The 16704-nt window shown below is 44.7% G+C and overlaps 1 protein-coding gene across 2 annotated transcripts; it reads right to left on the minus strand.

Annotated features, from left to right (window-relative positions):
• Positions 1 to 4168: 4168 nt before the first annotated feature.
• Positions 4169 to 16402, minus strand: GPN3 (GPN-loop GTPase 3; the record flags this gene model as incomplete). 2 transcript variants are annotated; one of them, XM_079717840.1, is made up of 8 exons in its annotated part: positions 4169 to 4791; positions 5242 to 5370; positions 5921 to 6017; positions 6166 to 6281; positions 6871 to 6995; positions 8694 to 8861; positions 13725 to 13833; positions 16355 to 16402. In XM_079717840.1, the coding sequence occupies 8 exons, from the start codon at positions 16400 to 16402 to the stop codon at positions 4729 to 4731; spliced, it is 855 nt and encodes a 284-aa protein (XP_079573966.1). In that variant the 3' UTR covers positions 4169 to 4728. The 2 variants fall into 2 exon arrangements, with proteins under 2 accessions (XP_079573966.1, XP_079573965.1); XM_079717839.1 differs by having other exon boundaries at positions 16325 to 16402.
• Positions 16403 to 16704: the final 302 nt, after the last annotated feature.

Consider the following 16704-nt stretch of genomic DNA (forward strand, 5'->3'; position numbering starts at 1 on the left):
TTTCTTCTCTTAGCCTATTTCCAAATTTGTAAAATGAAAAGATACATATTTGCTTTCAGTGGGTGGATGGGAGTTAAAGGAGGGGGAAAAATCATATTTATGAGAGCAATTTATAGGCTGATTTCTAGTTCTGCTTTTTACAAGATGTCTGGCTTTTTGTAAGACAACATGGGCCCCATTCATTTATTCATTCATTCATTCATCAAAAGATTCCTAAGCACCTTCTGTGTGCAAGGCATGCGGATCCAATGGCATGCAAGGCCACTATGGGCTCTGTCCTGGAAGAATTTTCAGGTGAATGGAGGAGACAGACATTAAGTCTGCCTTCTCAAGAGCACCCGGACAGGGGAAGTCCAGGTGCTCTATGTGCAACTGGAATGATGAGCACAAGGCTTTAATGTTCTGGTAAAATCTGGCTTTATCAAGATTTACTAGTGTGCAGCCTTGGGCAAGTTACTTAACTTCTCTGAGCCTCAGTTTCCTCCTCTGCAAAATGAGAAAACAATAACATATCTACTTGATAGAGTCACGGTGAGGATTAACTGGGATAATTTATATAAAGTGTGTAGCTCAGGGCCTGCCTGGCATACATCAGGAGTCAAATGGTGGCTATGAGGTCCATAAAAATACGTATCGATAACTATGGTTTGCTCCTTTTTATTACAGATATGCTTCATCTAAACAAGCCTCTATCCTCCCCTTCACCAGCTATACTGTCTTGTTACCTATCTATTTCCTTCATGGCATTTGTCATTATCTGAAACAATCTCCTTTATTTTATTTGTATTTACATGCCTATTGTCGGTCTCCCCATTAGAATGTAAACTCCTTAAGAACAGTGATTTGTTGGCCTTATTCACTGCTGTCACAGTGCTTGGCATGCAGCAGGTGCTCAGTAATGTTTGTCCTATGAATAATCACATGTTATTGAACCTCTTTTTTCCTCATCTGCAAAATGGAGACCATGATGGTGATAAATCTACTCCAGAGACTGGCTGTCAGAACTTAAGAGCAACCAAACCACCATCAATTTTTACTCCCACTCTGATGCACGCGAAAACAGAAACATCTGGAAACCGGGCGCGGACCTTGAGTCTGCTCTGAGAGCCCTAAACCCAGCGGCGCAGGGGTGGCCGCCACTACCCGGGTGACAGGGGAGGAGTCCGCGAAGTGGGGTCTCACAGATGACAAGCAGCTTAAGAGACCCGCCCCCAGAGGCGGAGGAGGAAGTGGGCCTGCAGGAAAAAAAGCAGAAGCCGGACACTAGACCTGAGATATGAAAAATTAAAAGGGCAGCCCTGGCCTTCGCGGCTCTAGTGAGGCTTTGGGAACCCTGCTGGAGTCGGAGGGAGGCAGAAAGGGCGAGAAAAGGGGTCGGGATTGGAGAGGAGAGGGCAAAAGAACTGAGGCAGTCTCCTCAGCACGCCCGGGATCTCTAGCCCACTTTGCCGCGCCCCGGTCCTCCAAGCCCGGTCTACAGCCCCGGGCCGCCCGAATCCTACAGGGGCCGGCCCGCTCCTCTCGCCTCTCCCCTTCTCAGGCCCCTGCTTTCTCTCTGCCCCCCTCGGCCCGCTTTTCTCAGCGCATCCACGACTTATCGCCATTTTCCCAAATCCCCGCCTTCTCCCAACACCCCCAGCTCGGCCCCTTTACCGGCATCTTGGAGGCGCCCGGGTTTCAACCCCGATGAGAAGGATCTGGTTAGAGCGCGGCGCTTCCGGTCTGGCAGCCCGGGCGGGGTAGGCGGAAGTGAGCCGGAAGGGGAGGGCGGGGGCACGACGCCGCGCTTCCGGCCTTGCTGTTCGCGGCTAGCTGTTGCGGCTGCGCGGATATGAAGGGACATCAGGGGGCGCCCAAGCCTTAGGCATGGGCTCTGAGTGTCGCGCATGCGTGAGGTGTGGGCAAAAATGGAGATGGATCTCGGGGTTACTGAATCCCAGTGATAAATCACCACCTCCTTTGTTTTTCCTTAAAGATCACCCTTTCAGTGCAGCATTCCTTGGGGCACACTATCTTAAATTCAGTCCCACTTCACTCCCCTCTTTTTCCTTAGTTCTGATTCTTTTTAGTTTACTTCTGTTTTGTCTCCCTCTCTCCATGTGAACGTCGACAAGGATTGTGTTTTGTTCACTGCTATATCCCTATGCCGATAACAGTGATGGTACATGGTAAGCATCAATAATACTTGTTGAGTGAAAGGATGAACTCAGTCCACTGATTTTAAAAACGGAGAAAGGATCACAGTGAGAAGGGATTTGTGTATTACTCTTGTGTGATTATGTGCTGCAATTCTTTGTGTAATGGTTGAGAAAATGGACCCTGGGTTTGAATACAGCTCCAAGATTTATTGACTGTGTAACTCCGGGCAGGTTAACCTCTCTGTGCCTCAGTTCTTTGTCTGAAAATGGAGATAACAGTACTTACCTCAGTTTTCTGAGGATGAAACGAATTGCATGTAAAGTGCTTTGAAATTACACGCCCGGAACATACTAAAAGCTCAGGAATTCTTAACCTTTTACGCCTCCGGTTAAAAGCCAAGGTCATTGCTGCTTCTGGCCATTTCTTCTGCCAGTGCCTCAAACTAGATTACTTTGTCCCATGTTCCCACAACTGATTTCTTATTTACATCTCTGGGCAAATTGCACCTTTTAGGGGGAGACTTATTTGACGGGCATGCAAAGTAGCCCCACAGTCACTCTCCATTTCATTACTGTTTTCTTCACATTCCTTATCAGAGGTTTCCTTGTTTATGGTTAGACTTAAGGGCCCAGCATATCATCGTGATGACAGTAAGGTCGTGTTTGCCCTAGGCGGTCCCATCTTAGCCCCAGTGCCTGGCACCCACTAGTAAATTTGTCTGAAGAATCACGTCAGGCTCTCCTACAAGACAGTGAAATCCTTCAGGACTAGAACTGTCATATTCATCTTTTAAACTCCAGTGTCGAGAGGGGAAGGAAATGGAATCTGGCCCTTCACCTCTTCCCCACAGGCACACACCAGACTCTCCAGAAGCTAAAGTAGGGAGGTATAGCTCAAGGAGTAATGAAGAGGGCGAATGAAAAGCTTGTCTTTTCTTTCTTCCCCTCTCACATGACAATAACATTTCTAAAATTTAGCAACACTGGGAGATCAGGGTGTTTTGGGTTTTTTTTAATAGAGGATTTTATTTTTTTTAATTTTTTTATTTTTGGGGGGTAGGCGGGCCTCTCACTGTTGTGGACTCTCCCGTTGCAGAGCACAGGCTCCGGACGCGCAGGCTCAGCGGCCATGGCTCACGAGCCCAGCCGCTCCGTGGCATGTGGGATCCTCCCGGACCGGGGCACGAACCCATGTGCCCTGCATCGGCAAGCGGACTCTCAACCACTGCGCCACCAGGGAAGCCCGATCAGGGTGTTTTTGCCCTTTGCATACTCGAGGGCCACAGAAAAAGTCCCCGAGCAGCCCAGCACGTCCTCATGTTGTCCACTCATCATGTTCTCCTGAGTGCCCTGTGAGAATAGCTCTCACCAGTGGACCATGGTGCAAATACCCAACTCCTGCCCCCAGCCTGGGCCGCTAGGCACAAGTTACCACTGATAGCTATGGCCCCTCACACTTTGCATCTTTAATGAAAATGGATCAAATTTGACACTGCAGGTGTACTTCTGCTATCTAGGCCAAGAATGATTAAAAATTTAACCCAAGTTACAGGTTTTCTACAAGGACTTAATCTGCAACTGCAAGAAGATCCAGCGCCAATGGAGACCTGCTGTGAGGATTAAATGAAAGAGATTATGCAAAATGCTTCTGCTTAGCACAATGCCTGGCAGAACTCAATAAAAGAGATTCTGCTTTCCTTTAGTGGGTGCTAGAGAAGTTTCTGTTAACTGACTAGCCATTCCCCAGGGCCTATCACAAATGAACTTAGAAATACTGAAAATAAACAATTCAATGTGTCAAGAAGTTAAAAAGAAAAAATTATCTTTTGCATTTTTTGTGCATTTGTTATTCAAGTAAAATACACATTTTTAAGTGCTCAGAGACTACAAATTACACTTAAAAAAAAAAGTCACTGCCTACATTTGGACACTTGGGGAAATTTACTTATTCAAAACTTTGAAAAAAAAAAATTGCCCTGGCTGAATATTTTAAATTCTGACTGGAAAACAAGAGTGTAATGAAAAGTTAGTACTATTTTCCTGTTTCTTTTATTTATATACATATATATCTTAAAACAGTTAATTTTCATTTTAAAATTACACAAATAATACATTTTCAATGTAGGAAAACTGGGAGATACAGGTAAGCAATGGCCTTATCTATATCCTTCCGATTTTTTTTTTCTTTGGACACATATATGTATATTTTGTTACAATTCCTGTCCCTCCAAAAAAACTTCAAAAATAACAAAAATCAAACAGTAAAACTAAAAGCAGACTGGTCTTAACTATATCACAGGTGCTAATTTATATTATATACACAAATCTATCTACATTCATTTCAATTTCGACTTTTAAAATCTAAATTATGCTGTTCCAATACTACTAAAAGATGCCACTTTAAACAGCAGCAGTTTCAGAATAACTAAGAACTTGATTCAGGCATGTTCCTGATTGCTGATAAAGAGTCAAGTATTATTTTTTTCATTAAAATAAGTAGCTTTCTAGTATTCCATCTTTCGAAGAGAAGAAGGTTCTGCCAGTTCAGCCACAAGCTCCTCACACATTCAGTTACTTTTTAACAAACTCTTCATTCATTCTGGTGTTCTTGAAAATATTCGTCAAACACGGAAGATGACTCATCTTCATGTTCCTGACACAAAGGAAACACAAGATAGAAAATACCTCCACTTCCCCTCAGCTGACCTAGTATATGCTTACATGTTTTTCAGGTAATGCTCTATAAGGAGCTAACACCCAGCATCAGCTCCAGGTGTTGCTCACAGTGATCGTTAATAATAACAAAAGGAATGACTGACAGAATGTTTCCAGACATGTGGTAAATTAAAGGGCTTATGTCTCATTTAGAAGTAAACTCTTCCTCGAGTTTACACTCACGCCGATTCTCAGCTAATGTGCTGTGACAGGGCCCCACTGACATACGTGAGGGCAGCCCGAGCCCCGTTGCATTTCACCTCCTCTTTCCATGTATGCCCAAGCTCTGAGTACAGAGAGCTTAACTCCATGGGATTATGCAGGAGGCCAGTGAGTGCTGGTAAACGTTTTTACCAAAAGGCAATAAACACCCCAAACCAGAAAGTACCTTCGGTTCTTTAAATTCCAAGTCTTCTCCATACTGAATGGCAAAATCAATATGCTGTAATACTATGTTCATGCTTTCTTCATCTGACTGATCGTAAGGCAAAAATCGAACCATGCTGTAGTCGTCAATCTACAAGTTGGGGATTTCGGAAAGGGTCATTCTGAAGTACAAAATACTTAATTTTCACATTATATTTGAGTTTTATAACCATTTACACTTCTGGTTAAAACCATTTGTGTGTGTGTGTGTGTGTGTGTGTGTGTGTGTATGTGTGTGTGTTGTGGGGAGGAGGGACAGACAGAGACAGAACAACAGCAAATCAATACTGATTTTTCTGGCCTCTGACCAACTAGAATACTTGCTGATTTGTTACTGAACCAGACACTGTTTCATAGGCATTTACCTGAACTCAACCACCACTGGAAATTCCAAAAGGCAAAGATAGTCTGAGCTCCCAAAACCGCTTGGAGTAATAGACACGTCAGTTAACTTACTGGCTACTGCCAATAACTGCTTCTAAATTAAACTGCTGACCAGCCAGCCCACAGACTCCCACCCTCCACCTTTGGCAAGGCAATAGGGTTGGACCATGTTTTCCAAAATGGTGGCCACTGAATGGATGCCAATACACACCTGACCAGGTCATTAAAAATAAAATCCAACAATTTCGAAAGCTTACCAGTCCACATATAGCGTTAGTCAATTTTTTGAATTTTTTGCTTCTTAAGTCGCTTGTAGGGTCATCTAATAAAGAATACATGTCTGGATCTAGAAACCTTTAAAAGTGAGAAAAGACTGATGAATAAAAAGGAAGAATAAATCAGGAAACTAGATTTATAGACTGACAGAACCTCACATCGAAATAAAGCTTAGAAGGTTCATCTCTGCAGCTGACATATGATGATATGGAAGAAGCAAACTCACTTCTCAATTTCCTTTTTAGCTTTCTTACTCAGCAGATCCATTTTCGTCATGATGTTAACTTGAGGAATTTCTAGAGAGATCATAGCACTCAGGGCTGATAAGATACCAGAAATAAACTGAAGGAGGAAACAGAAAAGGGAAGATGAATCAACTGGTGCCAACAAAGTTCCCTGGTCTCCACATAAAACAGAGGCTCCTGCTCCTCTCTGAACAAAACTGGCCTAAGTAAAAGAAAGGCTAAAGTAAAGTAAAAGAAGACAGTCCACTAATCAGATTCCTGACCCCTGGTTTCCAAGGGTGAGGATAAGGAGGGAAAATGTAGATTTAATCCATGGTGATCACAAATCTCAATTTAGATGATACCTTTAATCTTTTCCATCAAATATTCCTTAGGGGATACTAATGGGAAATAATGTTTGTTTTAGATAGTTCATAAACTAGACAAAACATCATCAGAAAAATAGACTTATGTGAAGATACACATCTGCCTAATTTTTCTTGGTAAGTAGTTCCCCCAAATCTATACAGTATCACAATTTATCATTTGAGTTAAAAATACATTATTATAATAATTTAATATTACAGGATATTAAATAATTCTGGAGTATAGTTTGTGAAACATCCAGAAATCACACAACAATTAAAGGAGACTGTCATCTGCTTGTACCCATGACTGAAAAATCGACAACAGATTTATCCTCGAACCTTGAACGACTCCACCATGAATTGAGAATCAACAAGAAAAACTCCACAGACTCGAAACTCCCACTGTTCTAGTTGCTGGACCAGCTGTTTCATCACGGGCAGGTGAGTGTACAATTCAATCTGACCTACATGAAGAACATTATGAGACTATTACAATCAGGATATATGTTAAATTACCAAATTACAGGAAAACAATTTTCTATAAGACAGCTGAGAAAAAAAAAAAAAGGAAGTCAACCTCTGGTGGTAATATATTCAATTTTTAAGGGGTCTTACAGGCTCTTGAAGCAATCACAATACCTCGAGAATCCCAAGGAATCTATGCAGCTTTATGTAGAAAGTGAGGTTCTTCACACTTCCGTTTTTGCTGATCAAAAGTGAATGCTACAAAGGTGTGTTAGGTTTGGGAATCTTCATCAAGCTGTACACTTATGACCTCTGCACTATTCTGTGGGTGTGTGTATGTTCAGTTAAAAACAAAGGGGAGGGACTTCCCTGGTGGCACAGTGGTTAAGAATCTGCCTGCCAGTGGAGGGGACACAGGTTCGAGCCCTGGCCCGGGAAGATCCCACATGCCGCGGAGCAACTATGCCCGTGAACCACAACTACTGAGCCTGCACTCTAGAGCCCATGTGTCACAACTACTGAAGCCCGCACGCCTAGAGCCTGTGCTCCGCAACAAGAGAAGCCACCACAATGAGAAGCCTGAGCACCACAGGGAAGAGTAGCCCCCGCTCGCCGCAACTAGAGAAAGCCTGCGCGCAGCAACGAGGACCCAATGCAGCCAAAAATAAATAAATAAATAAGTAAATTAATTTTTTTTAAAAAGGGGAAAAAATGTGAGAGCCACAAATGATCAAAACTAGGTTAGGCTTAAGTCTTAAATTCATAATTTGGCTTGAGAAGTCGTGTGATCATCTGTCCCCTACCAGTCTCACCTCAGGACACTTCTCTTTGTTTACTGTGCTCCAGCCACAAGGGCCTTTTGGGTGCCTCAAATGCAGCTCATTCCTTCCTGCCTCAAGGCCTTCAGCATGCTGTGCCCTCTGCCTGCAGCACAGTCTCCCTCACCTCACCCTATGGTCTGGCTTACATGCTACTTGATGAGAAGCCTCCCCAACCTCCCTGCTGTGTGACGGTCTGTGCTACTCCTGTGGAGTGCCTGTCAGAAATATATTAAATAATCATTTGGGTGATTATTTATTTGTTTGTTTATTTATTTATTTATGGCTGTATTGGGTCTTTGTTGCTGTGCGCGGGCTTTCTCTAGTTGCGGCGAGCGGGGGCTACTCTTTGTTGTGGTGTGTGGACTTCTCATTGCAGTGGCTTCTCTTGTTGCAGAGCACGGGCTATAGGCACACGGGCTCAGTAGTTGTGGCACGTGGGCTCAGTAGTTGTGGCTCGCAGGTTCTAGAGCACAGGCTCAGTAGTTGTGGCACATGGGCTTAGTTGCTCCGCGGCATGTGGGAGGGATCTTCCCGGACCAGGGATTGAACCCATGTCCCCTGCATTGGCAGGCGGATTCTTAACCACTGTGCCACCAGGGAAGTCCATTTGGGTGATTTTTGTTTATACTGCCTAGCACTCCCACTTGCCTGTGGGCTCCATGAGGGCAGAGACCATGGCTACCTTGCTTTCTAGGTATTTCCAGTGTACAAAATAAGCACTCAGTAAACTCAATGAATTAATATAAGCCAATGAGTAAGCGAGTTGTACCTTACCGCAGCAGGGTTTAGAGCTACGAATGCTCACTCCACTTTCTCCACTGAAGACAGAACGCGCACGACTTCAAGGAAAATGATATATTCAAATAGCTGACTTACCTGGACAGTCAAAAAGGATGTAGTCATCCTCTACATGGCCGAGGCAGTCCTCTAGCCAATCGAAATTATTGGCAAAGTATTCCATGCAAAATACCAATCCTCCATTGGGACCGAACTGCAGAGTATTGTCCTCCATCACGTCATCCACCTCAATCAGTTCCCGGATGTCTGAAACCACAGAGAGGGACCAGAATACAAGAGCATTATCCTCACTGGTGATAATTAACAATTATATAAAAACTCACATGCATGAAATTACTTCTGTACATGGTTATTCACTGTAGCAGTGTCCATGGTAACAAATTAAATACATTTTTGTACAGCCAGACAATGAAATCCTATCTAACCATAAAAAGGAGAAGCTCTTTAAGAACTGAGGTGATATAATCTTCCAGGTATACTGTTCACTGAAAAATGCAAGGTGCAGAACTTTGTGTTAGAATGCCATCATTTGTGTTTAAAAAAAAAAAAAAGACAAAAAGACAAAAATTTACTATATACACAAATATCCATATTTTATTTTACATGCATAGACTATGGAAAGACACCCCAGAAACTAGCAACACTGGCTGCCTCAAGGGAGGGTAGCCACCTGCCAGGACATGGAGTTGGGAGGAAGACGGTTTCCTGCATACTTACTCTTCTGTACCCTTTGCAATTTGAACAATGTGAATATACACCACCTATTCTTAAGCAAGTAAAACAAAACCATACCAAGAAAACCAATTACCGTTTCTTAATATCATCGCCCTAGGGAAGCTACTTAACCTCCCTGTGCCTCACTTTCCTTATGTATAAGAGTGGGGACAAATCATATATCCTGGGGTAGAAGGATGAGGACTGTATGAGATAATGTAGCTAAATCACGTACAGCAGGAGCTTAAACATTCTGGTATACACATGGTTCTCTTCTATTACAAATTTTTGGAAATCAGTACTCTTGTGTTCAAACCTACAATCTCAGTTCACTCACAGCCACATTTATATGGATAATGTCTTCCTATGCACTTTCCCAGGGATAAACATCTGCTCAAAGTTAGGGCCTTCTAAAAGGATGACTCAAGGACACTAGTCAGTAAGGCACTTGGACCAGAAAGTGATGTGAACTTGGGGTGGGGGGACTTTTGTTGGCTGCCATGTGCATCCCGAAGCAGAGAAGGCTGGTCTGTAAGACAGACAAAAAGAGACAGAAAGCCAGCCTAGATTCCTGTTAGTTTTTATGTTTTGGGTTCTAGTCTCTCATAAAGCCTTGCTTGCTCTTGGGTTTTGTGAGAAGTCCCCAATTCCTTCTAAAAAATCCTCCTTTTACACAGGCTAGCTTGAGTGCTCTCTGTTGGAAGCAACCAAATGATCCCACAGCAATGAAATGCTTTTTCTCAAGGAAGATGACTGTTTCATACCTCTTCCTCTCTTTTCGACCTGCCTCCCTCACCCTACCCACACCCACTTCTAGCCACCCTCAGCTGATGACCACACATGACATTCACAGAAACCAGAAGTCAACAAAAGAGAATTTCCCACATTCCCACCACCAATATTACATGGTGCCTTCCACCTTGGCTTCCTTCCGGCTACAATGGAAGAACCTCCCAACTCTTGGCAAAGGCAAAACCCTCCACCTGTTTGGGAGCCCCTCCCCTTTCTCACTCTCGCAGTCAACCTTGCAGCCATTGCCCCTCTCTGGTATCTTCAGTTTCTTTCTTTTTATTGAATCATTCTCTTCAGCATACAATTCTGTTCCAGTTACCATCTTCAACCTTAAAACCTCCCTTGACCCTCACATACCCCTCCAGTTATAGTCCCACTTCTTTGCTTCTTTCACAGCAAAACTTCCTCAGCAAGTCATCTCCGCTCAGCATCTACACGGCATCATCTCAGTTCACTCTTCAAACCACTCCAACCTGGCCTCCATCCCTACCATCCCACTGAAATCACCAAAGTCGCCAACACTTCCACATTCCCAAATCTCACAGACACTCCCCTGTCTTCTTGTACAACTTCCCAGCTGCATCTGACATAACCAGACACCAGCTCTTTCGTGAAACAGTCTCTTCTCCTGGCTTTTTAAAAATAATTTATTTACTTATTTATTTTTGGCTGTGTTGGGTCTTCATTGCTGCGTGCAGGCTTTCTCTACTTGTGGTGACCGGGGGCTACTCTTCATTGCGGTGCGCAGGCTTCTCATTGCGGTGGCTTCTCTTGTTGCGGAGCACGGGCTCTAGAGTGCAGGCTCAGTAGTTGTGGCGCACAAGCTCAGTTGCTCCACAGCATGTGGGATCTTCCTGGACCAGGGTTCGAACCAGTGTCCCCTGCACTGGCAGGCGGATTCTTAACCACTAGCGCCACCAGGGAAGTCCCCTCCTGGCTTCTTTGACGCTGCATTTTCCTGACTTTTTTCCTACCTCACTGACCCCACCTCCCCTACCAGACCCCTGAAGATGAGACGCCTTCAAGGCTTGGTCTTGGCTCCTCTTCTCTAATCATACTCCCTCCCAATGTGATCTCATCCAGTTCTGTGTCTTTATGTTCTAACTATACGCTGTTGACCCTCAAATTTACACCTCCAGGCCAGACCTCGTCCTGAATCCCAGAATATTACATCCGAATGTCTTTTTTTTTTAATTAATTAATTAATTATGTTTGGCTGCGTTGCGTCTTCGTTGCTGCCCACAGGTTTTCTCTAGTTGTGGAGAGCAGGGACTACTCTTCATTGCGGTGCGTGGGCTTCTCATTGTGGAGGCTTCTCTTTGTTGCGGAGCACGGGCTCTAGGCTTGTGGGCTTCAGTAGTTGCAGCATGCAGGCTCAGTAGTTGTGGCTCACGGGCTCTAGAGCGCAGGCTCAGTAGTTGTGGCGCAGGGGCTTAGTTGTTCCGCGGTATGTGGGATCTTCCCAGACCAGGGCTCAAACCCGTGTCCCTTGCATTGGCAGGCGGATTCCCAACCACTGCGCCACCAGGGAAGTCCCCGAATGCCTTCTTGGTATCTATCACCTCTTAGATAGCTATCAGACATCTCAAACTTAGCAAGTGCAAAGAGAACTGCCTCAAACTTAAACCGATTTGTCTTCCTCCTCAGTAAACAATATCATGCACTCAACAGCTCAAGTCAGAAACCTAAGAGTGACCCTTGATCTCTCCCTTTCCTACACGCTTCTAGTTCAATCTCCCACAAAATGTTGCTAATTCTACTTGCAAAATATATACCATATCTGTCTGCTCCTTTGTATCTCCACCATGATCACCCTAGTCCAAGCCACCTAGACAACTGTAATAGCCTCACTCCTGGTCCCTGCTTCGACTCTTGACCCTCTAGAGTCCATTTTTCATCTGAGAGCCAGTTATTTTTAAAAACATAAATCAGGGACTTCCCTGGTGGCACAGTGGTTAAGACTTCATGCTCCCAATGCAGGGGGCCCGGGTTTGATCCCTGGTCCAGGAACTAGATCCCACATGCATGCTGCAAGTGAGAGTTCGCATGCCACAACTAAGGAGCCAGCAAGCCACAACTAAGGAGCCCTCAAGCCGCAACTAAGGAACCCATGTGCCACAACGAAGAAGCCAGCGAGCCGCAACTAAGGAGCTCACAAGCCGCAACTAAGGAGCCCGCCTGCCGCAACTAAGACTCGCCACAACCAAATAAATAAATATTAAAAAAACAAACAACCCCTCCACCAAAAAAAAAACAAACAAAAGAAAACCACAAATCAGATGTCAATCCTCTTCCCCTGCTGGAAACCCTCTAATGGCATTCCACTGTTGAAAGGTGCTATAAGTTGAGGATTTTTTTGGGGGACGGGGGTGGCTGTGCCGCACACAGCTTGCGGGATCTTAGTTCCCCGACCAGGGATCGAACCCATGCCCCCTGCAATGGAAGCGCGGAGTCCTAAGCACTGGACTGCCAGCGAAGTCCCTTATAAATTGAGTATTTGTGTCCCTCTAAAACTCATATGTTGAAAACCTAATGCCCAGGATGATGATATTAGTGGGTGGGGCTTTGGGGAGGTGAATGGGATTAGTGCTTTTATAAAAGAGGTCCCATAGAGCTCCCTCTCCCCCTTCCATCATGTGAGGACACAGTGAGAAGTCAGCAGTCTACAACTGGGAAGAGGGCCTTCGCCAGAATCTGACCATGCTGGCAGCACCCTAATCTTGGACTTCCAGCCTCCAAAACTGTGAGAAATCCATTTCTGTTGTTTATAAGCCACCCAGTCTGGTATTTTGTTACAGCGGCCCAAACAGGCTAAACAGGGTAAAAAACAGGAAAAACCCCATACTTCTCATGTTCTACTAGCTCCTACCCGTCTCTTTCCTTCATTCCTTATGCCCCAGCTCATCAGCATCTTCGCTTTTTCTGGAACACACCAAGCCCTTTCCCATCTCTCCCTTATATAGTGACCTTGATATTCTTCCATCTTGGAAAGCCTTTCGCCAACTTGGTGAGCACATTACCATCTTCAGGTCTAGGCCCAAATAGCTCCTTCTCAGAGACGTCATCCCTAAAGCAACCTCCCCCACTTATTCCTTCTCATCAGCCTAAAGCAGTCCTTACCACAATCTGTAACATGTTTATCATCTTGCTTATCTCCCTTGCTAAAAGGTCCACAAAGGTAGGGATAGTTATCTGTCTTGTCCTCTGCTATAACCCTGGTGCCTGGCATAAAGTAGGTGTTCAACAGACAATTGAATGAATTAAATTAAAAGACAAAACATTTAGGTTGTTCACTTATAGTATGATCAGCAGTAAAACAGGTTTACCAAACATGATCAAACATGAAAGAAACAAAAGGGAAAGGTGGTGAGGGAAGAGTCTACTAACTTTTAATTCTTACATCAGAGACTAAGAAAGGATACTGTCACATACATCAACATGAGCTCATGTCACCAAATGACATTCAGCCTCATGTTGTCCACCACGAAACCAGGGGACCAGACTGTATTAATTTTCAGCTTCTGTGTTGAGCAGTCAGTGCTCACTGCCTCCCTACTCTCCTATGTTTCCTGAAGGAGGGGGAAGGCTCTGCTCAGGACTTACCAGCCATCACCGAGTAGTTGAAATGTTCTGCGGCAGGATCTAGGTTCACAACGTGGACAGACCGATTGAGGGCTTCACAGTGCTGGACGATGGTGGCACAATAGGTGCTCTGTGATGTCACAAGGCGTGAGGGGTTACAGCAACAAGCAGTGCAGTGCTTACCCTCTACACCTCCAGAAGGACTCTCCACACCCCTTGGGCAGTGTCTACTAAGGCGAAGACTATTCCTTCATTGACCAAGAAGTTGACTGAAAGGAGGGAAAAGGCACTGGGCTGGGAGTCAGGACACCTGACTGGGCTGCAGATCCAGACCTGGCTCAGACTCATGGGTAACTCTGGGGAGGGTGCTTTTCCAATCTGTCCCTCAATTTTCTTGTCTCTAACTGGAATGGCCTCCATGATCACCAAGGCTCCTTACTGCTCTAACATGCAACAAGTGGAATTTAAAGGGAAGATTTCTGATTACACAGTGCAGCACCTGACACAAAGTGTCTCCACTAGGATTGGTACAGTTCAAACAAAGCTTTAGGTGGGGTGGTCAGGGACGATGTCTCTAGAAGGGAATATCTGAGCTGAGAGACAGCAGTGTGCTTGCCAAGCCAGGGGAGTAACATTCCAAGATGAGAGAATATCAGGCCAGTAAATAGCCTGGAAGTGCACTATCAGTTTACAACTTTGGGTTTAGAAAACTTTTTATCCCTCATGTACTATGTTAAAATCTCTAGGCTACTTGTCTGTCTCTCCCACCCTCTATTTAAAGGCAGGGATGTGGGAACTTTCCTGGCAGTCCAGTGGCTAAGACTCCATACTCCCAATGCAGGGGGTCCGGGTTCGATCCCTGGTCAGGGAACTAGATCTCACATGTAGCAACTAAGAGCCCGCATGCTGCAACTAAAGATCCCACTCGCCTCAACGAAGATCCCATGTGCTGCAACTAAGACCTGGCGCAGCCAAATAAATACTTTTTAAAAAAATAAAAGATAAAAAAATAAAGGCAGGAATGTGTTGGGAGTTCCCTGGCGGTCCAGTGGTTAGGATTTGGCGCCTTCACTGCCAGGGCCCAGGTTTGATCCCTGGTCAGGGAACTAAAATCCAGCAAATCATACAGCGAGGCCATAAAGTAAGTAAATAAATAAAGGCAGCGATGTGTGTTATTCAGTTGTATATGCCCAGGGACTATAACAGTACCTGGTACATAATAAATGCTTGATAATTATTTCTAATTGACTCATATGTTTGAATAAACTCCACAAGTGCACAGGATTTTTTTGTGTGTGTGTTTTAGTCACTACACAATCCCCAGGGCCCAGAACAATGCCTGGCACAAAGAACATGCCCAGTGAGTATTTCTGGTAGCAGGCATCAAAAGTTTATAGAAAGATACTTATCTAACACAATCAGTCTGAAAATTAATCTAGAATATAGAAATAACCTCTATCATGCTTTTTTTTTTTTATCATGCTTTTATCTTTCTCCTCAGTGACTTTACACACACTGTTCTCTCTGCCTAGGAGGTCCTCTCTATACATCACACTGTATTTTAAGTAACTAGTCACCTGTAAGTATTCCCAAATAGACTACTGGCTTCGGGTGAGCAAGGGCCATATCATAGTCACATGTGTATCTCCTGCACCCAGAATAGGCCAAGCATCAGAGCAACGTGTTTCTCAATTTAAAAACTGAAGCCACACAACACCTCCACAGGCTCCAGTGTTTCCCACACTCCTGTTATTTGATAAATATCGTCACAATTTCTACCATATTTGAGTGCCCCTAACAGGATTCCCTTAATAGTTGTTTACAAGAAAAAACTGTATCTCTAACCAGAAAACCAGTTATACTTGCCATAACGTGAAGGTAACCATAAAATTATATACAACTTTAACAAAATTCTTTCAGTTCTAGCTAAATATAATTGCCTGTCAAAACCTCTGAGTCTAAGATCTGCTCTCCAAAAAGACTTGAGAATTAAAGAAGTGTTGAAGATACGCTAGCACCAAACTGATTATTTCACCTCAATGCAAACTGAAAGAAAACTGAAAAGGGAGCAACTTTCTCAATACACGATTCAATGTTCATTAATGTCAGGCCCATGTACCTCCTAAAGTCTCCTCAAATTCCAGAAGTCCACGTCTCAATCTCTGAGAAGCAGTGATTAACGAGACCCCACTTTAACCTCCTGGGTTAAAGACAGGGGACAAATTCTGGAGTTAGACAAAACTAGATTCAAATTCCAGCCATCATTTACTAGCTGTGTGACCCTGAGCAAAAACTTAAACTTTCTGTGTCTCATTTTCCTTACCGGCAAAATGGGAGTAACAGGACTTAACTCACAGGATTGTTAAGGAAATAAGTTTTTTTTTCCTTAACAGGAAAGGATCTGGGGCTTAAGTACGCAATACCTGGGGCAGTATCTGGGGCTTAAGTACGCAATAAGTATTAGCAACTATCATCAATCTCCTTTCAAAACAACAACAAAAGGGACACTGAAGACCAGGCTGCAGAAGCGAGCTGCCCAGGGTCTCAAGGTCCCCAATACACACAACCGCCAGCCCCTCCCTCAGGACCTGAACCTCCCGGCCTCCCACAAAAACTTCGACATTTCTCTCCTTCTCCCGCCAAAGCCTCACCTTCCCGCTGCCTGCGGGGCCCATGACCAGCTGCGCATACCGAGGCATGCTTGCTCCCCCTGTTCCTGACACCTCCCGCCGCCGAGACCCAGAGCGCCACCACGACACTCCCTTCAGCCTTCGCGCGACGCCCACTGAGTTCCCGGAACACGACTACAAACCAATCGCAGTCCAAATTCCTTTTGCGGCTTCAGTTCGGCCGCGCCTCTGACTACGGGGTGTCCCGAGGGCCAAATCCTATGTGAAACGCGTTTTGCGAAAAGCCCGGGGAGGGTGTGCGCGTGCGCAGAAGTAGTTGGCCGAAAAAGACGGTTGGGATTCTGGCGAGGTCTGGTTGCCTTGGTGATAAC

This window comes from Hyperoodon ampullatus (genome assembly GCF_949752795.1).
Source record: "Hyperoodon ampullatus genome assembly, chromosome: 13".
Lineage (NCBI taxonomy): Eukaryota > Metazoa > Chordata > Mammalia > Artiodactyla > Ziphiidae > Hyperoodon > Hyperoodon ampullatus.